Source organism: Pygocentrus nattereri, chromosome 3 (genome assembly GCF_015220715.1).
Source record: "Pygocentrus nattereri isolate fPygNat1 chromosome 3, fPygNat1.pri, whole genome shotgun sequence".
NCBI lineage: Eukaryota > Metazoa > Chordata > Actinopteri > Characiformes > Serrasalmidae > Pygocentrus > Pygocentrus nattereri.
The window spans coordinates 21,220,021-21,247,447 of NC_051213.1; the positions used below are offsets into that span (position 1 = coordinate 21,220,021).

The 27,427-nt window shown below is 37.4% G+C and overlaps 2 protein-coding genes across 7 annotated transcripts in view; one reads left to right on the forward strand and one right to left on the reverse strand.

Moving 5' to 3' along the window:
* Positions 1 to 82: 82 nt before the first annotated feature.
* cblc (Cbl proto-oncogene C, E3 ubiquitin protein ligase) lies at positions 83 to 17,243 on the reverse strand. 6 transcript variants are annotated; one of them, XM_037536922.1, is made up of 15 exons: positions 17,113 to 17,243; positions 16,832 to 16,933; positions 16,634 to 16,739; positions 15,923 to 16,360; positions 11,559 to 11,705; positions 11,132 to 11,288; positions 10,298 to 10,419; positions 7,513 to 7,650; positions 7,340 to 7,427; positions 6,618 to 6,749; positions 4,086 to 4,274; positions 2,897 to 3,046; positions 2,312 to 2,376; positions 2,082 to 2,131; positions 83 to 790 (listed from the first exon to the last, which is right to left on the reverse strand). In XM_037536922.1, the coding sequence occupies exons 4-15, from the start codon at positions 16,309 to 16,311 to the stop codon at positions 636 to 638; spliced, it is 1,782 nt and encodes a 593-aa protein (XP_037392819.1). In that variant the 5' UTR covers positions 16,312 to 16,360; positions 16,634 to 16,739; positions 16,832 to 16,933; positions 17,113 to 17,243; the 3' UTR covers positions 83 to 635. The 6 variants fall into 6 exon arrangements, with proteins under 6 accessions (XP_037392819.1, XP_017555825.1, XP_017555824.1 ...); XM_017700336.2 differs by lacking the exon at positions 16,634 to 16,739 and having other exon boundaries at positions 17,113 to 17,242; XM_017700335.2 differs by having other exon boundaries at positions 16,832 to 17,207.
* A 9,874-nt stretch (positions 17,244 to 27,117) lies between these two features.
* Positions 27,118 to 27,427, forward strand: part of bcl3 (BCL3 transcription coactivator) — a 34,711-nt gene continuing 34,401 nt past the window's right edge. The window contains exon 1 of the mRNA XM_037536317.1: positions 27,118 to 27,427. This exon is cut by the window's right edge and continues 253 nt beyond it. The gene's annotated coding sequence lies outside the window, so the exon portion shown is untranslated.

Below are 27,427 nucleotides of genomic sequence, written 5' to 3' on the forward strand. Positions count from 1 at the left end.
CATTTACCCCTGACTGAGTTTAGTACAGTAAAACTGTCTAAAACCTATTGATAGTTCATACATGACCAGGAAGGTGAGTGTCTGAGATTGATAATGTGCAATTTATTAAGATCTTTAGAATTTTCTAGAACTGTTACCTGTTGCAAGGGTGTTCATTATTAGCCTTTCTCAATCAAACTACCTGATATACATAGTAAATATACTGTTTAAGACAATGCTGTAAATGTGTATTATCAAGAGTTGATCTGCACATTGTTACATTTTGTTTTATTTGCTAAATAATGCCAACAAACCTGCAATCTGACTTTCTGTTTGAGCTGTCTGCCCTGTAACATAAATGTTGATTCAATATTTTTTTACATTCCTAGATCACACTGTTACATTCTGGATTATACAGTGTACAGCAGTTTATAGTATTTCTACTATTAGTATCAGTGAGGTAGAATTTAAACTTGAAGACAGTTAACCACAATGTGAGTATCAGTATAGTTTGATTGTGCCATGAACTACTGTTGTGGCTGTAATTCCAAGGATGATAATCTTGAGAACAGACTATTAGAACAATGCGAGCAACATAATAAAATCTCTCATTACATTTCTATCCATAATGTATCCTGCAGTTCTGTGCAATATCGTCAGGATGAGAAATGTCTCTCTGAGTCCTTTCGACTGTGTCGTCCTGTTGGAAACCATAAGTGTGACTCGCTCCTCTCCTCCTTAGTTCTCTTCTCCCTTTTTTTCTCGTTCGTCTTTTTAGCTGAAGTTGCAGGTCCCAACCATGGCACTGCAGCTGAGAAAAAGAAATAATAAAGAGAGGTTGGCAGTTTTCTTTTCCCCCTCTCACTTTAACTCATTTTTCCAAATGCTGGCCACAAGATGTCACTGTAGACATTAAAACGTTTGTATTTTATTTGGCTATTAGGATTCTTGGGCAGATCAGGTTCATTTTAAGGATGATTCTAAACAAACAAATTCAATTATTTCAAAATGCTAATTTACAAATCATAGTGTGTTCTGATGGGGAGGGGTTCACCATTTTGTGATATACTGTGCGGGCCAATTGTGTAACAAGGCAAGAATAATATTTCTCAACATAAAATAGCACAGAACACATAGATTTCATCATCTACAGTGCACAATATCAGCCAAGATCCAGAGAATCAGGAGAAAATCCCTGTATTCAAGAGACAAGGATGAAAACCATTATTGGCAGGCTGTAATCTTCAGGCCCTTAGTGTTACTGTATTAAAAACAGACACGATGCCAAGCCACTCTCTGCATGTATTACAACAGCATGGCTCCATAGTAAAAGAGTTGGGGTGCTAAAATGGCTGCCTGCAGTCCAGACCTGTCCCCCATTACAAACATCTGCTACATTATTAAACGAAAAAAAAAAAAAACAACAGATGAAATCCCAAAACTACAGACATTATTTCCCAAACGCTTTCAGAGTGTTGTTAAAGAAAGAGGTGATGCAGCATGGTGCTTGACATGCCTCTCTCCCAATGTTTTTGAAATGTGTTTCTGGCATGAAATTCAACATGGGCATTTTTTCCCCCAAAAATGTACATTTCTCAGTTTCAACATTTGATATGTTGTCTTTGTACTATTTTCAATTAAATATAGGCTGCAAATAGTTTAAACATCATTGCATTCTGTTTTTATTTACATTTTGCACAGATTTCCAACTTTTTTGGAAATGGGGTTGTAGTTATTTACTTAGTACAACGTAGGCCGGTATGCATCTTTTACGTGTACTGGCTGCAAAAAGTAACAGGCTCACAAGTATGGGGCCTCTGAAGGAGACAAGATAAAAAAGTGTCAAAGTAGAAATCTAAGTGGCAGCACTGGGGTTTACACTCATACCATTTATGAGAGACAGACTCTTCACCGTATAATGACTAGTGTGAGTCGGTAGAGTAGTCAAGCTTAGCATTTGTTAGTCTGTTTTGGCTGGCAAAACCTCCGAACTATCTATAACATTTCTTTCCTATTACAAAGTGCATAATGTATGGTAACGTAAAATGACACAAGCTTTACACATGTTCATTGTTCAAAAACAATTAAAACAAATATCTTACTGTTGTTGCCTGACTGTGAGGATGATGGTTGGCTAGAAAATGACTCTTCACTGCAAGAGACAATATCATGTAAAAAATTTAAGCATTAATTCTCAGCTGGGTTAAGTTGATGCAAATGAGTTTGACTCGAAAAAAGATAGACATGTCAAATCTTTTGACTTTAGTCATAAGCAAGATCTGCTTAACTTTGTCAATGAAATAAAAAACAATAAATAAACGTGATTTCTGACCTGTTGGAGAATGCTTCACTTTGATTTAGCTGGTTTTCTGAAGATGTCTCACTGCTACCAGTTTTCTGCAGTCATAGAAAAGTCTTACATTATAAAAACAATATAGGAAGCAATAAAGAGTACCCAATAAATGCAACATTGCTAACAGTCATTTGACCTCATGCATGTGAATTGATTCATCATTTGATTAATCTACTTTTAAAATACCCCCAAGTGTGTTTTACTGTTTTACCAAACATATTATGAAAAAGAAAGAAGATTGGATTTATTTTATGTTTGAAAAGTTTTAAAATAAAAATCATGTTCAAATGAGAAAAACAAAGGACTTTGATTTTGACATGCTTTTATGAAAGAGGGGCCAGGGTATTGTTACCTTGGCATACACAAGTGAGAAATGTCACTCTGTATAATCAAAGACATTTCAAGAAAGAAAAGCATTTTGTAGTAAAAGACCTTCATATTAAAAGACTTAGTAATTATTGTGAATAGGTTATATAGTCTAATTGTGACTAACAATATCGCACTATAGAACTTTCAACATTGTTAACAATGCCATATTTGATGCAGTGCTGTAAAGATACTCACTGAGCCACCAAGGCCCTTGGCGTGCATTCCTCTGTTGGAAGGCCTGACGTGAGGTCTGGGCGAGGGGCAGGGGGAGGGGGTGGAGTGTTTTGGAGGAAGCGGAGGAGGTCCTAAACTGGAAGTAGGTATCTGGTACTCCTCTTGTGATGCCTGGTATAAAGTTCAAAGGTCAAAAAATGTACAACTCTGCAACTACTGCACATGCACTAAGTAAAGCTATGATACACTGGAAAAATCTAATAAAGGTTTAAAGTAATAGTTTATTTAATGTGTTTTAAATGGGCAATGTGCTCATCTTACACTTTTCGTTATGCACCTCAAAGAACCTACCTTAATACCTTGCCAAACATCATTACCATTTAAAGGGCAATATGATGGAAAACTGAGTTTTCCTTTAGTCTGATTTAGTAAGTAAGCACTGTTAAAGTTTCATGATGTGCCCCTCACTCCACAGTTCATATAAGGATAAGCTGCAAGAAATGCTTTAAATGCATCGCTTTTGTAATGTCATGAATACCAATACATTTACGTATTTATGCCTATTCAGCTTACAACAAATTAGTCTGCCCATTTACACTGAAGTTATATGGAGTGTTTCAGCCTGTCTTTTGAATGAGATACAATACAGTGCTACCAGTCAGAACAGAGGTAATTTAGGAACCACATGGGAAATAAATCTTTGGGCAGTTTTGTACTTTCTTGGAATATCTTTGTTTTTATTTTTGGCATAAACCCTTTTGAGATGCAAATAAAGCTGTTTGTTTTTAAAAATGTGAAATGATCTAATAAATATCAGTCAATACATATAACAGTCCTAAAAACACAAGAATAACAACAGCCCATGTAATTATAAGGCAGAAAGTTCACTATAAAATGAATTTTAACTGGTTTTGGAACAAACACTCACAAAACGTCATGACATTTTGTAAGTAAGACATGGCCAATTGAACACGTTATGCTAACACTGCTAACAATGGATAGACCACCAGTTAACATTATGTAATCTGCATAACGCTAACTGGTTTCATTCACTCTTTGCAATGCTAGCATTATTGACTGAACTATTCCTTTAAAGTACCAAAAATAGAACTGAACAGATGGCTTTGACAAATATGAAACAAAGCTGTCCAGACACAACCGCACAGCAAAGGCATATTCTACTTCACACATGCAGTGTATTCAGTTTCACCCTTTTCATCATGGCCAGTTTCTTCATGACCAGTTCCACATCTTCATGGTCTTCATCTTCATCTTCATCATCATCTTCTTCTCTCTTTTCAGTAAATGTGTCTCTTGTAGGATTATATGGCTCGATAAGGATAGACTCTGTTCCTCTGATATCACAGCGGCAGTAAGGGCAGGTGTGTCCATCTGACTTCTGAGGGTCAGAAATGATAATGTAGCACTGCACACACAATGTAAACAAAATGCACAAACAAGTTGTATACAGCAGAAGTGCTTCCTTTCATCTTGAAAGGGGCATCTTCACATTGCACAATACCTCAAAAGGAAGTTATTTATAACGTCACTGAAAGGTTCATCATAAGCAAATGTAATACATGCAAACTGCACTTTTTGTAAATGTACTGATACGCATGAAGATGAATGAGTTCATTGGAAAGTACTGTGACTGTAAGAAGCAGCAGAAATGCATGTGACCTACTCTTGTGCTTGAAAATGTAAATGCTTGTTCTCAGGCGTGACAGTGAATGTGAAAGCAGTGGAAAATTAGACACATACACACACACACACACACACACATGCACTCATGCTTGAAGAAGCACAGACAGGAAGTCAAACCCAGATGTTGGGTCCTATTGTGGTCAATTGTGCTTTTCAAAACATTGAACCATTATCTGAATGATGCCAAGTTCCGTAATATGTGGTCAGTTATTTTAATAGGGATACATATAACGCAATTGTCAGAATGTTTGTGAATCTCCACCTGACATTCATTTAATCACGTGCCAGACAGAAACATGCAACTGAAAAGCTGCACACATACAAAAAGATCATCAAAAAGTAAGTTTAAGTGTAACTAACAATTAAACTTACACAACCAAAGGTGTGATATCTAACAAAAATGTAGACTAAGTAAAGGCAAAGTCAATCATTCCAAGTTTTTCCTAACAAAAAGCAACAAAAAGAACCACATACAAACCAAACACTTTAGTGCAAAGCATTGTCAACGGTTAAAATAAAACTGCTACAATTGAAACATTTTATCAAGATTTGTGCAGACATGACATTCAGAGTCCTGCTAAACTTCAGTAACACTTTAGCCTCAAAATTCTCATCAGTGACCCTGGCTCTGTTTGGGGTGAGAATCAGACCTGCGTAGCTGAATAATCTCTCTACTGCTGCAGAGCTATTGCGGCTCCACAGCAAAACTAGATTTTTAGGTAAAATAACATAATCCTCCTTTGCTGTAAAATCATTATAACACACAGTTCTAACACACACACACACACACACACACACACACACACACACACACACACACACACACACACACACACACATTTTCTAAGCCGCTTTTCCCTCAGGGTCGCGGGTAGGGGGGTGCTGGAGCCTATCCCAGCGGCGATTGGGCGGAAAGCAGGATACACCCTGGACAGGTCACCAGTCCATTGCAGGGCAGACAGACAGACACACACTCACACCTAGGGGCAATGTAGCATGTCCAATTGGCCTAACAGTTTTCATAATATATGTTCTTAAATGCTGGAGTTAATGTATAACCGCTAATTCACCAACCTTTAACACTGAAAACTGACGCTCAGACCGTTGGTCACACAGCAATGCAGATGACGAAAAGGCAAAGAGAGAGCTTTAAGACGAACATTGATCATTTGGTAATGAATGGACTTATTTGTATTTATAAGCACTGATCTGGTTTCCTCATGTGTTTAATTAGCAACAACTTGCACAGCTAAAGTCAGCTTCTTGTTCAAATTCTCCCATTCCACTTTAAATGGCACAGTACTATCTGGCGCCTCAGGCACCATTTTAAGTGGAACAGGAGTATTCGAAGCTGGTGAATAAGCTGGTGAATAAGAAGCAACTTCAGACTTGTAAAAAGTCTAACATCAAGAGACATTTTACAAGAAACTTGCAGGAAAGTTTCCTGACTGAGGTGCGAGAAAAGCAGCTATAGCTGATCCAAAGGTTAAAGCTGAGCAAAGTAAGTCTAAGTCTTTTGTTCATATTATATGTTTAGCATATACTAGCACCTTAGCACATACTGAGACACATTTACAGTCGTGATGGTAAATGTAACATGGTAGTGGCTCCCAAGGCGCTTTCATTTTTGTTGAAAGGACAGAATGCCTCTTCTGAACAATTTGGTTGCGACCCCTGAGCTAAGCTTACTAGTAAGAGGTTATCAGTGTGTGACCGTCGCCACCAGCCCAGTTAATGACCGCAATCTATGGTTCAGATCTTGCGCAGATTGTGTGAAGCCTGTAGGGAAATTGTATCGAAAATTTTTGGTACAGCTACACAAAAATTTGTAGCGGCTACAGCTATTAGCTACAAAAACTTGTAGTTAGCTACAAAAAGTTAGCTACTTAGCTACCCCCCCATCTCTCTCTTTCTCTCTCTCTTGCTATATATATATGTGTGTGTGTGTGTGTGTGTGTGTGTGTGTGTGCATGTATACACGCATACAGGGCATATTCATACATTCATTAATGGTTACATCAGTATATGTTTAGAATACCTGCCAGCCAGTGAGGCAAGGCTTACAGAGTAGATGTCCACAGGGTTGGATGCGTGTGTCCTTGTCTCTTTCAGTACAGATCTTACAAAGCTGAAATGTGCTGCCAATTTCACAGTATAACTCATACTGCTCCTGCACAGAGAAATGTGGTTAGGTATAGAGGAAGAGAGAGAGAGAGAGAGAGAGAGAGAGAGAGTGAGAGAGAGAGAGAGAGAGAGAGAGAGAGAATGAGCTAGCATGGTAAACGGTTTAAACCCATAAACTTGTGTTAAATAATAGACAAAACAGATAAATAATGACAATATATCCCAACTATTTTTCAGTCATATCTGTTAAGACCAAAGAGTAATCATTTAAACATAGGGACAAATGGTAAAATCTTGCTAAATATCAGGAGGAAGGCAAGAGCTTTCACTTTAAAAAAAGCAGAAAGTTTCCATATCTCTTTTTATTTAAATATGCTTTCTCTTTATTTTCTATTTTGCTATGACATAAATAATATAGCAACTCCAACGACAATAGCAAATGTCTGTGAGAGTCAGCTGATGCATGACATATAGACTGGCACTGTCTGCCTACCAAACAGCAGACTGCTAGCATTTGTTGTGTTCTGATCACAGCTAACTATACCAATCACAGTAAAACTCAGGAGCATAAACAGCCTCTGTGATTATTTCAACCCACTACTGGCTGCTGATTTACTGTAAGTTAAACTAAGTTACCTCTGTGACCTTAACACAGCCTTTCTGAGGTGCCATACACAGGCTGGTAAGGTCAGGGTTCACATCACGTCCATCTGGGTACAAGTAGCTGCAAATATACACATTCTTGATTATCATATTATTCCACATTCTTTAACCTTTGTGTAGTGGATGACACAATAAAATGCACTCACCATCCCTCTCTGAATCCTTGTATTAGAGCCTGGTAGAGAGGTGTGTTCTCTGGAATAGTTTGCACGATGCTGCCATCAAAGGTCACATGACCAATTGCCCACTGACCCATTCGTGTGCAGCTTAGACGGAAGATATAGCTGTGAACAGAAGAAGTAGAGAGATCCTAAATACTGCTACTGCTACCTACATTTACTAACCTTTCAGCAGGCTGATCAGTGTACATAACTATCAATATCATGACACAAGCATTTCAAGGGTTGTCATAGAAAGTTCCTTTATACTTTGGCAGATACAACAGCTTATCAATGCTTTTCATAGCCAGCTAAGAGTCTTTCTATTCTTGTTTTTAAAATTTTCATGCACTTTTCCTTGCAAAAATGCTTCTAGCACAGATTTGTTTAGAGATGCTCAAGTTAGGGGACTGTGAGGACCATTCCAAAAGCTTCAGCTTGTGTTTCTTGAAGTAGTTCATGGTGAATTTTGAGGCATGTTTTGGACCATTTCCTATTGTAGAAGTTAGCATATTTTCAGATTCAACCTCTTTTCACATTCAACCTCTTTTCACTTTTGACATTTAGTGGAATCCATTTAACCACGTAGCCACTGGCTGCCCCACAAACCCAGAGGATAAATAATCCACTCCATACTTAACAGTTAACAAGCTGTTCTTTGGATCAAATGCTGCCCATTTGTTTTTGGTCAGACCTTCAGTGATTGTAACCAAGGAGTTTCATTTTCACTTCTTCAGTCCACAGCACTTGTGTGTAAAATGTCTGTAGCTTATCCACATGTTGTTCTGCATCCAACAAAAGTTTACTTTCTGTCATAGGTAGGAAGTCATAGGTAAGATGGTTCTGATGACTCATCAATGCAGATCATGTCTGTACAAGCATAGCAGAATGGTGCACCACCACTCCCATGTCAGTTAAACTTTCCTCCAGAGCCTTTGCTGTCATTGTTTTTTTGCTGTTTTTCTGGTCAGCACATGACAACTTTTATCTAAGAGATTTTTTGGTCTTCCAAGTCTTTCCTTGACTTTTACATTTACTGGTACCCTATTGGTATCCCATTACTGGTACTTCTGGTAACACTTTTCTGTAGGGTGCTGTTCATGAAGCAACATAACACCTACATAAGCTTGTCATGACAACTGACATAACCCTACTTAACTGTTTATAAATGCTTGTTCCACTAAGCATTGTTCACTATAAAGTTACAATTTAGATCAAAGTCAGCTAAAGTAAAGCTTATGACAGGTGACATCTGTTGTAATAAGCATTTATAAACAGTCATGTAGCGTTATGTCAGTTGTAATGACAACCTTATGTAGGTGTCACGTAACCATATGAACAGCACGCTACAGTAAAGTGTTACCATACTTCTTAACAACATTATACAGAGTGGAAATAGCAAGCTGGAAGCACTTTTACATCTTTTTATACCCGTACCTTGCTTTGTAGGCATAAGTTAGCTTCCTTTTTAGATCCTCAGCCAACTGCTTAGAAGAGCTCATAGTTGTTGAGTCCATTTTTTACATGCCTATTCCATCCCAGCAGGGCGATTAAGGCCTAAATAGTTAGTTTAGTTCTGGGATTTTTGGGTATCCAAACATTTGCACATGCCCTGATTACTATTTTAATATTTGATATTTTTTAAGTTTATGAAATATAATGTAAAATGCATAAACATTTCCAGAAAAGTTTTGTTTTATAAACAGTTTACTGCAGAGGCTATTTTTCCTTCTTTTCACTTCATAAATCAACAAAATATATAATATGGCCACAGGTACCTAAACTGTTGCATATAACTGTAACTAGTTTTGTTTGGAGCTTGGTGTCCAGCTCATACTTAGAATGAATTATGGCCACCAAAATTGTGAAGGATCTCATATTGTATTTGTATTCTGTAAAGTAATGCAAACCTGTCTGAATTTCTCTTTCACAGAATACCATTATTCAGACAACAGAAGAACAATTATATTCTATTTCCATGAGGATTTTAATGAATTACATGCTAATGTTTCATATATATATATATATATATATATATATATATATATATATATATATATATATATATATGTTATAAAAAAGTACTAAACTAAGTCTCCTGTGTAATGTTTTCATTCATTTTACAGCTTGTATATATTAGCTTGCTATATTAGCTAGCTTAACAAGCTGACCAGTTTATTAGCCACTTCTAATACATAACATAAATAAATAAAGGGAAAACAATGACTAGCTTGCCATTCCTACTAGTACTAACCAAAACAACAATATAAAGAACACAAGTACAGAAACTTTGTAATACAGACACTGAATATTCTTCATGGGCCTGGCGAGCTATCCAGCAAAAAAGGACTTTCTTTTTTCCTGAAAGCCAACATGAAATTTTTTTTTTTACCTTTTTACTGTTAATTCATTGTGCTGATCATATTAATCATATCCTATCAATTAAAAGACAAAATTCTCATTGTTCCGTAATCTTATGCCTGCATTTTCAAAGTTTTGATTACATCACTGCATATTAGCAGGAAGTAAGAAATAATATTAACCAATAATACTGCTTTACCACCTCCCACCACCCCTATCATCATGCTAAATGCTCAGCTAGCTCAGAGACCCTGTCTTAAATTGTGTTTTACTCCTAAATATACCACAGTATGTAAAGAAAATGGGAAACGATTTCCAATTCATATTAGCCTTAATATGCTCTAAATCGACTCTGGCATCTCAACTTTTTCCACATTTCACTTTTTAAGTTTTCTACTCAAACATCACTTACCTGCCAGGACGGTGTCTGTAGTGTTCAAGTCTGGCTATGACCTGGTCATAGGTGAGGAAAGCCATGTATCCTGGGTGAGTCACCGCCAACTGATTCCAGTTCCTCAGCAGTGTTGACCAGGGCTGAGACAAGGACAGATCATAAGTTTTACAGTTTACTTTCTAAATATTTTACAACTTTTGAATTAGAAAAGAGTAAAAAGAAGATCAACAGAATGTTAAATTAGTAACAATAGGGTTAGTAATAATGTAAAACCTCAAACCTAAATCTCACACACACACACACACACACACACACACACACACACACACACACACACACACACACACACACACACACACACACACACACACACACACACTTTCTAAGCCGCTTCTCCCTCCGGGTCGCGGGGGGGTGAGGTGGTGTGTGGGGGTGGTGGGTGCTGGAGCCTATCCCAGCTGCCATCGGGCGCAAGGCAGGATACACCCTGGACAGGTCGCCAGTCCAACGCAAAATCTCACACTATGCAAAATCTTAGTAATGTTCTTGCCCCATGTGTATATCATTGCTGTCATATCAAAATGTTTTACTTTTTTAAAAGAACCAGCTTACCTTTACATAGTGTAAAGTTTTTATGTTTTATATCTATATATTACTATAATTATGTCAACAAATATTAAAATGAAAAAACATTTCTTCTACTATAAAGTTACCAATAACAAATGCAAGTGAACCTGCTCATAAGATATTGAGTACTTAAGATTACCATTTTTCTAAATAAAGATAAAATTCAAGAGAAAAAATTCAACAGTTTGGTCAAGATATGAAAATAGTTCTGCAGGCTACATGTACCTGAAAGAGCCTGGTGAAGATGTCAAACTCAAAGACAGAAATGTGATCGTTACAGGTGAGATCAACTGTCGACTTCAGGGCCATGGCCTCCATTCCCTCTTCAAAGTTGTGTACCCGTCTCAACTGCTGCTTAAAGTTGCTCCACTGAACTATACACCTGAGAATGAACGAGAACAAAAAGGAAATGTACTTCCTTACATTACTGAGAGAAAACCTCACCCTTTGCTTTTGAATACATAGAGCATGAAACAAACTTCTCAGAACTGCATCGGATATATGACAAGGCACAATAGCATACAGTAGAAAAATAGTATTTTGGACTTCTTGAACTGTAACATAAAATAAACATACTGCATTAAAGCAGCATGCTGCTTAAAGTCATGAACCACATGCATGCATAAAGAGCTTTCTTGTCATATTCACCCACTTATATCCAAATGCTGTCCTCCAGAACTCCTGTGCCTCCGACTTGGTCAGCTTATACATATCACCCTGAAATCGACCACCTGGATACATGGCTCGTAGCTCCCATAACATGTGGCTGAACAGCAGAGTAAGTTTTGTCAAGTTTCTCCTGAAAGAACAACATATAACATTGTTACCTTAGCATGAATAGATAAAAATGTAGGTACAATTAAGCATATTTCAGTTGCAATGAGTCAGAAGTTTAATATCACTGCTGAACAAAACCCATTTACAGATATTCATAAAATGCATTGACATACCTACATGCATAATATAAACGAACATAATAAAAAGCTATTGTTCTTCTTCACATTATTAAAACTGATACAAGCAAATGTGCGCTTAAGAGAAAAATCATGTACATATCCACATGTAAACACATGCATGCAAGCTACTACAAACAGGAAGTCACAGTCTGACATTTCCTGTCCTGAATCTTTGTAGCTCTCACAGAATTTTCCACTGGTAAATGACCATACATAGGTTAGAGCCACAGCAACAGAATCAGCACAACATAGAGCTGCTATGTTTTACCATCCACTTAGGCTATAATATTTAACTTAACGTGATGAAAGTTACATTTCTATTATGAAACCATAGGCTTTTTAACTATAACAATGCATAGTACATAGACATAAAAGGTAGTACTGTTATAGACTATAATTAGAAGACTCCTATTTTAACTTCATTTTCATAACTGTCATCATAATCACCATCATATACAGCAATAGCAGTAGCCATAGCAGCAAACAAACATTTCACACAAATGGTAATAAACAATTAACTTTGCAGGTGGCAACTTTTTTATGCAAGACTAAACTACCTCATCTATAGCTGCATACCATATCATCCTTCCCCTTCATTTACTGGAGTTCTGCATGCATCTTGCTTCAAATTTGCATTACATGGGCCTTTCACATTTGCTCGCGATTATGGTCAGTCGAGCAGCAAGTAAAGATAGCTTTAGATAACTTTCTAAAAAGTGTGTCAAAGGCCTCTAAATTACCACCTCCACTTATTTTTTTTCCATCTTGACAGTTGATCACCCTTGCTTCTTTGGACTACCAGCTTCCTGGCCACAAACCTCTCACTGTACCTTTCAGCAATTCCACAGACTATTTAAAACTCTTTTCTTTCAAGGGCTGAATTTTCCACTGGTCACTGTAATGACCTTGTTTTCTTTTTTTAGCCCAATGGTTCACTATAGTTAATGAAATATGGTTAATGTAGTGAATAGGTAGTAAAGTAATTATGTTACTGATCTGTGGCCAGAGATTTAAGGTTCAACATAGAAGAATGGGTTTCCCTTTTTATGAATTACCACAGTGTGTCCCAGAAGCACCATTATTCATAGGTCTGACATAACTGAACACATCATCAAATCTGTAATGTCAAAACCAAGTCTATACATCTCATGTCTTCAATTCTGAGTGTAAGGCAAAGTTCCAAGTCATGCCGGGAAAGTATATTTTTATGTGCTAACATACTATGACCAGGTCACATCAAGACATTTAATAGATAAGAGTTCTCTACTAAATTCAACACTTTTTACTCATCTCTGTTATACGAATACTTCACAGAACTAAATATTGCTAATTTTATAGCAACGTTTATTATTTTATCTGATGTCTTAGGACATCAACTGTTGTGGTTTCGCCTGGTCTTAGTATTTATCTTGACATCCCAGCTATTGAAGTAAACAATCATTGTGGCTGCGTTGGACCGAGCCAACAGAATTATCTTATCGCACAACACTTTTTAGATCTACTTAAATAAACAAACAAATAAATAAATAAATAAATAAGTAAATAAATAGCTAAATAAAGTTTCATGTGCAGTATGTCCAAACTAAGGACCGTTTGTTGGACTCTGTTCTCTTTTTATTATTCTTTGGTCTAACTTAAAACGCTGATGCTTCAAAATCAGAGGTGTGATCTGTCACAAAGCAGTGCAGATGCTCTATCAATCTAACATAAAAAATAAATAATTTTTTAATCATTTAGTAACTTTTTGGTGTTCCCAGAAACTTAAAATATTAAATAAAAGGTCTTGAAATATCTTTTAATGTCTAGCTTATAGAATTTCAGTTGACACTGTATACGTTATGATTAACAACTAATATGACAATTAGTCATTAATCATAATCATAATGATTAATATGACAGGTGATTCCAAACATTTAAACACTAGTGTACATGTAACTGAGTACATGTACCTAGTTACCAGTATTACATACAAACGAGTATTACATACAGAACTCATTGGCACGGCAAAATCTTCTAAGGTCAACTTTTTAAGGTCAACTTTTATAAGACAGCATTACCATTGCTCATATAATCATATACTGTAATCCTTGTAGGAAGTTTTGGAGTGGAGCATATTCATGAAAACTGAAATGTTAAATTCAAACAATCTACTTTGAAGAAAAGTGAATGCTTAATTATTGTTGTACGACAGTGTTTTCTACTACTGCTAACACCTAAAAATGATTATTTAATGGAATGCTTTTTATGAATACTTTTATAGGGAAGAATTTTGGGAGAGTATTGTTATGTGTGAATGACTACCAGTTGAGTTATTGTCTGTATTATTTGTGAAAAGGTAATACAGGTTTTTACAAAAGCTTATTATTATTATTATTATTATTATTATGGTAATAAATGAACATATTGTCATTTAAAAAAAACATGTTTGATTAGAGATGTTTAAACTCTTGCATAAGACTGTACATGATTCATGTGAAAAATGTCTCATGAGTGAGGCTGGCATCTATAATATTCCCATACAGAGACTTCGCATTGCTTATGCTAGATGAGCAGAGCTTGTAAATGCCAGAAAGAAGGTAGCACATAAGGGACATGAACCCAACTATTTTGTCTGGACTTGTCTGGTCTGAAATGCAACATTGCATGTCACCTACACTTCTCACAAAGCACACAATTTTCAACTTGCTGCTGTACCACACAATACTGTATCCTCACGAAACGTTTCAGCAATTCAGATTTTTAATGTTTTGGATTAAATGTTGACTCTAACCTTCGAAAGTTGCTTGTTTGCGCTTTAGAGGTCAGTTGTTGAACAACAGGTTAAATGGTGGAATCTTACCGTGGTTAAATTGTACCATTAATGAAACACAAAAAGTGTTGATACTACATTTTATTGCTTGAAATTTAATAGTTTCCTCAGCAGTGTAGACCATTTTGATTTAGTCTCTTCTCTGTCTCAATCTTTTCTGCTTATTCTGTTTTGTGTACATTACTTTTGTGCTAAAATTTTCATTTCATTTTGTTATTCATTTACAGGTATTTTTTACACAGCTTTTCAATTAGATTGTGAATGATCTGCACTTTTTCCTGTAAACCCTTTGAGCTGTATTCCATGTGTATTGATTCACAATTTTTTCAGAATTTATTTTTTAAAACTTTATTTGTCTGACTGTGCGTGTGAAACCTGCACAGGCCGATGAATTTGAATGTTACATTTCTGTTTGTAGCCTTCTATAAGAAACACGTGCGTTCTTAGACATAGTGCCAGGCTACTGGTTTTAACTGCCAGAAGATTCCCTCTATTAGCATCATAATGGCCGAAGCTTCCAGAACTCATACACATGAGGCATTAGTAGTCAGAGTAGCTCAGCCACTTGGCCCACTCTTAACGCAGAACAGGGACAAAACTGGCAGGCTACTTTCAATTTATGCAGGAGTTGAAACAAAACTACCAAGCTCTTTGGTTCTTCATTACGAATATGAACACTGAATTGTTGCAACAGCCAAGAAGGGACAATCTGGTAATACAATGTCACTTCTCTGAGACAGCTAACATGATGATCTAACGATAATAATAATGATAAAGATAATAATAATAATATTACTATTAGCTTCACAGTTGTTTTCCAAAATCTGCTTGTTTTAAGACAGTTAGCAAAAGTTAGCAAAAGATGTGGTCTCAGTAGCACCAGAGCTATATTTAGTACCTTACTTTCAATAGATTTCAATAGACACTGCATATGTTTACCTTTTAGTGTATCTATTCATCTGCAGAAATAATTTCCATTTTTTGTGTTTATTTTTTACTGTACATTCGTGAATGTGTCTTGTATATATTCTATGGAAGCTGTGATGATACCCTCCTATGTGTTGAGGGTGATCCTCAATGTAAAAAGTTGTTGTGAAATGTTCTTTGGAGGCACTCACAATTTCTGCTCAGGACTTTCAGTTACAGAAAATGTCAGAAATATATATATATATATATAAGAAAAAAATATATATATACTGCTCTCATAACAAGCCGCCACATAAAATTTCCTTAACTTTCAATACTTCTCACCTGTAGCTAGACCTTTCCTCAAACATCCTGTCCTTGCCCTCTTTAAACAGCAAGATGGCCCTGTCCGTCTTGTCCAGCAGGTGTCGGACATGGATCTTCAGGTATTCCCCCTCATTCTCCCGTGGCACGGCTGGGACTGAACCCTTATACGGAGCCCATACCTCCGTCAGGAGATTTGCACTCTCCGAGACCAACTCAGGTAGGTACGGTGGACTATTCTTCAGACCTAGCCGTGGGTCAGTACAGAACATTTGCAGTTTGGCTAGTCTTTTGAAGACCTTATTGAGGAGTTTAAGGTCAGAGCTGGTGGGGGGCTGGGATGCAGCAGAGCTGGACAGATCAGGTTCAGGGCTTCGTCCTAAACCCCCTGCACTTGCAGCCATTGCCATTAGAAATGTGAGGTGGTGCTCTTCTCCCTAGGTCTGCTGATCCAGTGACCTTACACAAAGAGATACACATGGAGTGATAGCTAGGCCCCGTCTTTAAGTCTGGTGAAGATATAGCATGTGTCTAGAAGGGCAGTGATCCTCAGTAGTTACTGATATCAATCACTTCCGTTATACAGCTGGCTAAAGACTGCCCCTGTCTTTCTTTGCCAAATGACGTAATGTTATACTCTTAATAATGTGGTCTTTAATTTAAATACATATATTATTATGTACAGTTTTTATCATGGAATGTACTATATATGTGAAGCCGACTACTGCTCACCCAACAGTTATGTAGCCAAGTGAGCGGCTACCCAAAGTCTGTGCATCTTGCTCTGCATTTTAATTATATATGGAGGCACTTCCTGAGATACTTAGTGTCCTTTTAACTATGGAGAAGAATGAAAAGATACTTTATACAGCATTTCAAGCAACCTGATTTGCCAGTATCAATATATCATCTTTTCAGTGGTCATCTTACCATGCTGATCCTTTAATCAATGATCCATTTTGCAGTCCGTCTTAAAATCTGCTGAGTAATCCAACTCAATCCATGTCACACTCCCACCAGTTTCATCAAACGCTAAATAGTAATGAAGAACATCTACATTTTCTCCTCCATTAAGAGCCAAGGAAACAGAACAGCAAGCGTATAAATAAAGTGACCCATGTTAAAACATCTTCAAAGGTTTGTCTCAATTGACTTTTTCCCCCAAGACTCAAAAGCAACCATTGCAAATCTCACAGAAATAAAAGTCTTACGTTCCCATGCCGTCAAGCTTCTTTATTCTGATAACTGCAGTGGAGACAACATCAATTCAAACATGGAGAAATGTTCTGAAAAATGCCTTCTGCTGCCTGTTCCAGCAACCTCCCACCCCTTCTCTCTCTCTCTCCGCCCCTTTTTACACTCTCTCACAATCTGTGACACCCATGTGATCTCACTTTTCACTTTTGCTGTCCATCTTATTCTGTCGTTGATCATCAATCTAACCATGGGTGCCAAAAAAAGTATTCTCTGTATGCTCAGGACAGGAAGTAGCTTAGTTGTAGACATTTGTGTTCCTCTCTCTCTCTCTCTCTCTCTCTCTCTCTCTCTCTCTCCCTCTTACATGCCCTGACTCTTTGATCAGTTTCCGGGTAGCAGACAAGCAGACAAACAGGTTTGTTCAGACCTCAAGAGGGCAAAGCAAAATGGAAAAATAGCAGTTATTTTCAAGAACAACTGTAACTGTGAATGAGGCTGAGAAAATACATACGTTGTGTTTATTGTAATGTGTATATTTATTCACTGTAGCTATAGAACAAGCAGACCCACAAGATTTTATTCATGATCAAGCTTTAAAATATGTATTTACTTTCTCTCGGGTAGCATATGGCTTCTGACACCATTGTAAGAAAAACCTCTCAACCAGAGTAGCAGCATCTGCTTTTATCTCTTAAACTTAGTTATTTTCAAGAACAGCAAGCAAGCAAGCAAAATTTATTTATATAGCGCTTTTTACAACAGGTGTTGTCACAAAGCAGCTTTACAGAACAATCAGTATTACAGAGAGAAGAGAAAAGAAGAAAGAAAATCCGGGTCCGAGCCCCCATGAGCAAGCCAGCGGCGACAGTGGCAAGGAAAAACTCCCTAAAAGAGGAAGAAACCTTGAGAGGAACCAAGACTCAGAAGGGGAACCCATTCTCCTATGGTCGACACCGGATAGCAAACATTATTAGTATGAAGTATTATAGTAAAGTGGGAAAAGAAAGATCTGAGGGTGAGGACTGCACAGCGCTGTACAGCAAGAAGCTCAGTGGTGGTCAAACCGGTCCAGAAGGCTGGTGGGCAGCGGCACCAAGCAAGGCAGTAGAGGCAACAGCATCAGACGCACAGGATGGGCAGCTGATCAGCTCGGCAGAGAAAGGAAAGAAAAAAAAAAAAAAAAAAAACAGAGTTAGTACTGTAAAGAGTGGCTGACCACAGATTACAGTAAAACAGAGCAGTGTAGACTCCAGCAGGTCTAGACCTGACAGGGAAGACTAGTCACCAAATGCTTGACTGTACAAATAAGTTTTTAGCCTAGACTTAAAGATTGAGGCTGTGTCTGATTCCCGAACATTAGCAGGAAGATTATTCCAGAGCTGGGGGGCTTTGTATGAGAAAGCTCTCCCCCCTGATGTAACTTTATTAATTCTAGGTACCAGTAGTAAGCCAGCACCTTGTGATCTAAGTAGGCGTGATGGTTCATAGTGGGAGAGGAGCTCACTCAGGTACTGAGGGGCGAGCCCGTTTAGAGCTTTATATGTCAGTAATATAGTTTTATAATCAATGCAAAATTTAACTGGTAACCAGTGCAGGGCTGATAAAACTGGACTAATATGGTCAAACTTCCTAGTTCTTGTGAGGACTCTGGCTGCAGCATTCTGGACTAGCTGAAGCTTGTTAAGGCTTTTGATGGGACATCCAGACAGCAGGGCATTACAATAATCTAGCCTTGAAGTGATAAATGCATGAACTAGCTTTTCTGCATCCTGTAGAGATAATGCATTTCTTAATTTAGCAATAAATTAACAATAAATTACAACTGTAACTGTGAATGAGGCTGAGAAAATACATACGTTGTGTTTATTGTAATGTGTATATTTATTCACTGTAGCTATAGAACAAGCAGACCCACAAGATTTTATTCATGATCAAGCTTTAAAATATGTATTTACTTTCTCTCGGGTAGCATATGGCTTCTGACACCATTGTAAGAAAAACCTCTCAACCAGAGTAGCAGCATCTGCTTTTATCTCTTAAACTTAGAATGGACTCACTCAATCATGAATCTTTACTGCCCTCTAACTGACAGAACTAACTACCTGGCCTGGTCATACTTACCTCATCTATTCATTCTAATTCTTTATCTTAATAGTGTTACAATAAATTAGAATTTTCATTCATTTAAAAAAATGGAAACAGGCAGACTCATCAACGGGAAATAGCTGGGATACAGGCAAGAGTATACAAATAGTAAGATCAAAACAACCGAGTAATTATAGCAGTGCTTAAAGGGGGATTACACTGGTTTTCCAAAATTCCAGCATAATTCAAGCATTAAGATGCAAACAAAGTCAGTCAGAGTGGTTTGATGTGAAACACTCCATTCCAGAGAAACTCTTCAAAGTGGTGTGAGGAACCAGATATTTGAAGAGTTTAATGCCTCTAAAACAACTCTACATCACAAAGTTGTCATGGAAGTACTAAAAGAATGAAACCTGGAGAAGGGATTAGAACTCTTTTGGTGAGACAGAAAGTCCAACCAGGGGACAAGAATAACAAGGCAGTCTACGGTGCATCACAGGGCAGGGAAAGGCAGAATCCTCTAAGTGGATTTGTTTCCACAAAGGTTGGAAGATGCTCCCTCTAGATGGCGCTGTCTCCCTTGACTACTCCTTTGATTACTGAATTTTAACAAAGCAGCAAAAATCCAAATATGCTTGTGGATAAAAACTTAAAAGGGACAAAGGGGTTTTATTAGAGAGGATATATAAACTTTGGTTTTACCCTTTGTGCTAATGTGTAACATATCTTCATGCTTAACTTCTCACTAAACTCAGAATAACCATACAAAATAACGCAAATAACCCCCTTTTAAAAATGGTAAATAGTTGTCAGTGTGAGAGATTTGTTTTTCTTGGCATTACACAAGTTTCCTTCAAATTCAGAGTTGTCAATAGACACAAATGTAAAATAACAAACTGATGACATGATCATCAAGCGTGCCATCTGCTTCCACTTTTTAGCGTACCATATACTGTGCCCGCTTGTCTTTGGACTATTTAACAGCAATTAAACTTCATAAAACGATTATTTTTTATTTTTCTACCGTGTGTACATTTTGAAAGTAGCTTGTGAATGCAGTTTCAAACCAGTCTAACTGACCATTTGCAAGATTATGACTGACAGTCCTCTCAGCTAATGACTATAATCTTTAATGGTCTTCAGTCATTAAAAAAAAAAACAGGGCCATGACTGTGAATTTTACCACTGCCAGTAGCAACAGTCTGCAGTAAAAAATAACGACATTCACTTTTGAGGTAGGCAGTCAATCAGCTTCATAACCTTTTCACAGTATTGTGCAAATCAAAATAGAAATAGTAGCAACTTGAAAACAGACTGGCAGATCACAGTCAGACACTAGCTAACAGCGTATGGGTTGCAAATGAGCTCTTTGAGCCAGGTCTTTTAAGTCAGAGGGCGACAACTCAAATGTTAAGAAGAGCCATTTTGTTCTTTCAACAAAAATCAAACCACCTTGTGAGCCATAATATTTCATGTCCATTTTAACACCTTGGCTGTAAAATAACTCAGTACGTGCTAAGGTATTGATGGATGTTTTGAATAAATGAATTATTTTTGATAATACTAACAAGTAGTGTTAATTAACCAAAAGAATAGTAATCCTCACACTGTGAGATAGGCCTTAGTTTGTCTAGGACCCTGGACACTAGAGTAGCCCTGGTAACAAAGAGGCCTCCAGAAGTTTGTGAGAACCTGCTAATGTAGCTGTGTGGGAAAGACAAGCTACCCTTAAGTTGATAAGAACCCGTCTCTGGAGTAAGTGGGTTCACAATGCAACCAGTCAAAGCCAATGCCCTTGAAAGAGTGGAGCGTCTTGGTATAGCTAAGGTAAGACTTTTTTATATATCACGTATGTTTGGAAATAAGGGTTCCCAAGAGAAAGTGCAAGGTCTGAAAATAATGGGAACTAAGATGATATAGGATTGTATAAGAGGGGAGTGGTGATTGCTTCATTACCCCAAACAGGATGTAAAAATGGGTGTTTCGTGATGATCAGTGGTTGTCCGGGAACCACCTTGCCACTCGAGCTTAATAAAGAAGAAGGCCTTTCCCTTGCTTCCACAAGAACTCAGCGACTGAAGCATTTTACTTTTATTTTACTTTGCTCTTTTACACTTTTGCATTTTCTTATTTTGTTAGAAGTAGTTATATAGCAGTTAGTTCTTTGGACAATAACTTTAGAACACGCCAGAAGAACCTGTCAAATGTCCAGGGGCTTTGGGCACAGAAGAGAGACTCGTAGCCCTGACAGTATATAATATAAAGCATAGACTTACTGAGGGTAGGCTTATTGTATTTGTCATAAAAGGAATACAGCTACAGTTTCAAGCATTTTCAAGCCATTTATAAAAATTCCAGCACTTTTCAAACCAAATCAAATTTTCAAAAATCAAACCAAATTTTCAAATTCATGCATTTCAAGCACCCATACAAACTCTGAATATAATTACAAAGCATTTTTCCTTTTCCTTCCTCTAATAAAGTCTGCGCTGCTAGCAAAAGCTGTCCTCTGATACTCATCCATTTTCACCAGTATGGTCACCACATCAACAACTGCATGGCTGCGTATCGCTATGAGGTGACGAATGACATTTTTGTTTTTTCAGTGCAAACAAGTGAAGGCAACATTAGAAACAGCGGGAAAGTGTTGCTAAGGAAAGTAAGCCTATAGTGACTTACAAATCTTGATCATTTGGATGATTGTGTTTTTGTCTCATTCAGGAAGCTGAAAAATGTTGATCTAAGGTGACCAGATTTCTGAAATGAAAACTAGTGACATTTCCAGTTCAGCGGTCAATATATCATTAAAATATCCCATTTGTTCATCTATGACAAAAAGGAAGAACGCTCCAGTTTCATGTATTCTGATGATGGTAACTGCTGTAGTGTAATAAACTATGGTGAAGGCCAAATGATAAAACTGGGTCCTATCTATGGTACTAACTAGGTAACCTTATGTCAAATATGGATGGCTGAAAAAGTGAAGCAGTTTAAAACATGTTGTGCTATTTATAGATCACGTGGTAGCCTAAATGCAAGTACATTGTATGCCTATACAAATCAGATAGCCCCCCTACCACCTGGTAGCATGATTCGGTCCCTTAACCCCACCCTATCTGCCGGAGTTACCTCTTGTCTAGAAAAGGCCTTTGTGGTGATGTTGTGTGTTTATTCTCTAAAACTAGGCAAGTAAGTGGTAGAATTAAACAATAAACTGATTTCTATTATAAAATGGCAGCCAACATAAAATATGATAAAATACTTTTCCATAAAATAATGTAAATTATTATTATTAAAGAATTTTGCTAAGAAATATAGTTCCTTTAGCCTATGGTATGGTTGCCAAGCAACCATGGCCTGCTGAATGAGTAGAGGAATGTTCAGTGCCCACCGCTGTACACTGCGGTCATTTCACGGACAGAACATTTCATAACACAACACTGTTTAACATTCACTTATAAGTACTTTTTGGTTACTAAATTACCACCGCGAGTATTATATATAGCACCAACCCAACCACGCCCCCCATCCCGCGCTGTGGCTGAATCGCAAATGGTGCCCTTCTCCCTACGTAGTGCAATATGTAGCTATTAATTTAAATACTGGCTTCTGAACCCCATAATGCAGCTAAAAATAGCCTTTGGAACTCAGCCACATCCATACTCAACAAATATTTCATTACTTGTCTGTAGCAGCTAGCTACCTAATTTCCAAACTTCCCTAGCGTTAGCACACTATTTACGAGTTTGGGATTCAGCGTGGGTTGTGCTTCTGACTGAAACACGGACATTTTAAGCATGTAAATCATAGAAGTAACGTTTTTTAGTCTCTTATAATGTCGCTTTGCTGCAAATCGTATCATAACCTAGCGTTAAGTACTTTAATTCAAGGCTGGGTCATTAATGATGCTGTTTAGCATGTTTGATATCGTTTGGTGTTTTAACTACTTGAGCAGCTTAGTCCTAGTTAAGAAAACGAGTTGTTAACCAGTTTAAACAGAGGCTGGTTCTTACTTCATCAGTCCACTCGGTGGTCCACCCCAGCAGCAGAGTCCGATTTTTCCGCTAACAAGGTTTTTCGTGCCGAGGCGCAGTAATACAAAGTTCAGTTGCTGTGAGGTCGTCATAGGCGCCTATTTTACAACGGCTTTGAGCGCTGCTCAGCCAATCAGATTTTAGGACCGGCACTATCCGTTTTAGCAGTGGTTAGTAGATAGCAGCAACCAACCACCCCCTCTGTTGGACGAAAAGAAGTACAACCTGAAATGTCTGCTCTATCGCCACAACTTTTGTAGGATTTTCCAGTGTTTTTAATTCACAGTTAAAAAAAAAAACGGGGACAACTGCGGTGACAGACCACCGAAAATGAGGACCTCTGTTGACCTTATGTTGATCCCAGCTCAGTGGAACAATGATGCTGGCTAAGGTAAGCTAAGCTAAACATGACCTATCTGGGTTACAGTATTTGCTACTGATTTTATTAATATTGACTAATAATGATGAATAATTAATAATAAAAAGTTAGAGGAAACAGTTTACTATGAAACTTCTGATAGCTGATAAATGAGTAAGATTTACAGAACCGTTCTCCAATTTGTGTTTAAAATATTGTGTGTAAGTAGTAATTCACTAGTGCACGTCATTCTTTGTGTTGTTTCATTAAAGGTTGCTGGAGGACCTCGTGTAACACTCCTCAACATCTAACATTGCTCTGAGTAGATCCAATGCTAGCTTTAGCATTAGCTCATCTGAAGGGGAAACCTATGTTGGTAAAACCGCCTCCATATTAGACAAGAAAACCTTTAATGTCAAGTGACGTTAGAAAGATTTCCCCGGTTTGATTAATATAAACATGGTCTCCAAAATCCAGGACTAAGCATCTTGTAAAGTCAGTTCATTTTTACTGTAAAAATGGTTCAAATATACTCCTCTGTGTGCAAATTTTTCCATTGTACTACTGAACTTTTTAGTCTCTTAGCACAAGAAGGACTGTCCATAGGGATGCTACAATGTAGCCTGAGCTGAAAGTTTGATGTGAACCTGGCAACTCTGAAGTGAATACAGTAGATCATCATGTAGAGCTAATAGGCCATCATGTAGAGAATAGGAAAAGAAAAACCTTTGTGCTCACTTTAGATGCTCGTTTCTGCCGCACCTGTTCCAGCTGACCACTTCTTCAGATGTGACACTTTTTGTCATGTACTATTTCAACATACTATTTGTTATGGTCACATGCAGTTAGTGTTAGATGCAGGTTGGAACTATGCAACAAAATAGGTCTCCAGGAGAAGGGTTGATGATGACTGCTCAGTGGCATCAAGAGCTACCTAAATCTGTCTTCATGGATTTATTCATCATATAGTTTTGGATACACCATGTCAGAAAATTGAAATGAAGCAAGTGATCCAACAAGCCCACTGAGAACACAGATTATCCCTTCTCCTTTGTAAACACAGGGTGCTTGTTACACATAGTGGAGAACTTTAGTCAGTGCCTCCAATAATTATAATGTTTAAATGTGAGTAAACTTGAAGCATGTTTACTTCAAATATTTACTAAACATCCTACCAGTTTACCTATTTATAATGTTAGAATAATAGCTTATTATTTATATTATATCTGCCTCTTCAAATTATTATTATTATTATTACTACTACTACAATTATTGTTGTTGTTATTGCTACACATACAGGGGATGCTAGCAAAAATAGGCTTTTTGTTGTTGCAGTGTTTTACACCATTTGAAAAGGTTAATGTTAAAATATTTAATGATGAAACAACAAACAGAAATGATCCAAAATGGCTGAAATCAAATCCTGTTACTTTAATTTACACTGAAGTAGAGAACATTTTATTTCTGCTCCTGTAATTATAATTCTCAAACTATAATCTATAACAATATTTAGATAATGCAATAGAGAGTATAACAACTAATCAACAAAACCTCGTGAAGGCAGAGGTACCATAAAATGGACCGTTTTTCTAATATAAAAGTATGAGAGTGTGCTGTCCTCTCCTTTGGGCAGATTCTAAAAGCTTTGATACAGAGATACATACAGACACAAAACCAATATTATATTATAGTTTTGTACTACAATTTCTGAATTTGAAGCAATCTTCAGTTCTTCAGTATGGCAGAGGAAGTGTCTTGTGTTAATCAGCTCTCATCAATAGGGGGCCCTGTTTCACATGGCCTTTTATTTCTTAAACGTTAATTGGAAATGCATGAGGCCTGACATCTAATGTGTAAACTTTGTTTTTGGTCTCCTGTTATAACAGAGCTTTGAGACACAAAACTGCATACTCTATATGGTCAAAAATATTGGGACATTTACATATTACACCTACAGCAGTTTAAATCCATCAATTAATACATTAATATTTGCAGCTATAACAGCTTCCACTCTTCTGAGAAGCTTTCTACAAAATCTTGGAGAGTGTCTGTGGGAATTTTTGCCCACTCATCTAGAAGAGCATTTATGAGGTCAGACACTGATGTTGAATGAGAGAGCCTGGCTCGCAATCTCTATTCTAGTTCATCCCAAAGGTATTCATTTGGGTTGGGGTCAGGGCTCTGTGCAGGACAGTCAAGCTCTTCCACACCAAACACCCAGCCCTGCTTTGTGCACTGGGGCACAGGGGCATAATCATGCTGGAACAGAAAATGACATTCCCCAAACTGTTCCCACAAAGTTAGAAGTGTACAATTGTCCAAAATGTCTTGGTCTGCTGAAGCCTTAAGATTTCCCTTCACTGGAACTAAGGGGCCTAGGCCAACCCTATAGCACTATCCCTCCTCCACCAAACTTTACATTTTGCACAATGCAGTCAGGCAGGTAAAGTTCTCCGGACATTCGCTAACCCAGACAGGCCAGATAAAGAACTGTGATTTGTCACTCCAAAGAATACATTACCACTGCTCCAGAGTCCAGTGATGGTGTGCTTTACACTACTCCATCTGACGCTTGGCATTGTGCTTGATGATGTAAGGCTTGCATGCAGTTGCTCAGCCATGGAAATCCATGCCATGAAACTCATAGTGTGATGCTGATGTTAATACCAGAGGAGGTTTGGAACTCTGCAGTTACTGATTCATTAGAATGTTTGCACTGTAAGCCTTGGTGACCCCGCTCTGTGACTTTACATGGTCTGGCGCTTCGTGGCAGAGTTGCTGTGGTTCCTAAACGCTCCCATTTTTCAAGAATACCACTCACAGTTGATCATGGAATATTTAGGAGGGAAGAAATTTTGTGAATGGTGGCATCCTATTATAGTACAATGCTCAGTAAGCTCAAAGTTCAGTAAACTCGTTCTTTCTCAAGTGTGTGTAAAAGCAGACTGCATGGCTAAGTGCTTGATTTAATACACTTGTGGCAATGGGGCAAAATGAAACACCTAAATTCAATGATTAAGGGGTGTGTCCCAATGTTTTTTTATCCATGTAGTGTATTAAAGACACTAAGATGTGTTGACATAGTTACTTTTTGTCACTGTATTTCCCTCGTGTAATTATTTTGTTTATCTTTGCGATTTAAAGACCTGCCACAGCATAATATAGACTTTGCATGTAAAGTGGTAAAGAACAAAACAGATAAACTTCAGCTTCTGAAGACTGAACTGCAGTGTTGTTAGGCCTGTCACAATTATTACGTAATCACCCAGTCACAGTTATTTCAGATAATCACGGTTGTTTAAGACAATCTAAATTATTTAAGCTAACCTCAATTTCACAGTCATATTATGCTGCAAGAAACAAAATGAGAACTGGTGGGATAAAGGAATTTAAAAAGAAAAGAAAGCATTAAATGCATTTATTGAGACATAATGGGACTTATGAAAACAAAGATATTTTAACTTCTAGCCTGTTGTTCTAACATTTAGAGGGCAGGTTTGTTTGTTTGTTAACTATCTAGCTAATTCTAATGTTTTAGCAAATATGCAAGCAAGACTGTTGCTAGATGCTAGATTGTTTTGTTTTTTTGCTTATATTTATCACTCTCATGAAGAATATGTAGCTTTGCATAATTCTAATTATGTGCAACTGTAGACACTGGTGTGAGTGTGTGCCCAGTACTGATTTGACAGTACACCAGTGTTAGCTACTCAGTAAACAATGCTGTTGAGTAAAGTGACTAATCAGCCACTTTGCCACTTTAGGCCTGTGTTGTAATACAATAATACCATCAATCAATTATTTATGCACAGAAATTCATGACTGTGACACTCCTAAGTGTTGTAACAACTG

Excerpts from the sequence above, each read along its gene's own strand:
- cblc (XM_037536922.1), bottom strand. The coding sequence starts at position 16,311 with ATGGCAATGGCTGCAAGTGCAGGGGGTTTAGGACGAAGCCCTGAACCT. Across the intron at positions 7,651-10,297 it reads TACAGACACCGTCCTGGCAG|CTATATCTTCCGTCTAAGCT; the intron begins GTAAGTGATGTT and ends TTCTGTTCACAG. Across the intron at positions 3,047-4,085 it reads AACTGGCCATGATGAAAAGG|GCATCACAAGAGGAGTACCA; the intron begins GTGAAACTGAAT and ends ACTTTATACCAG.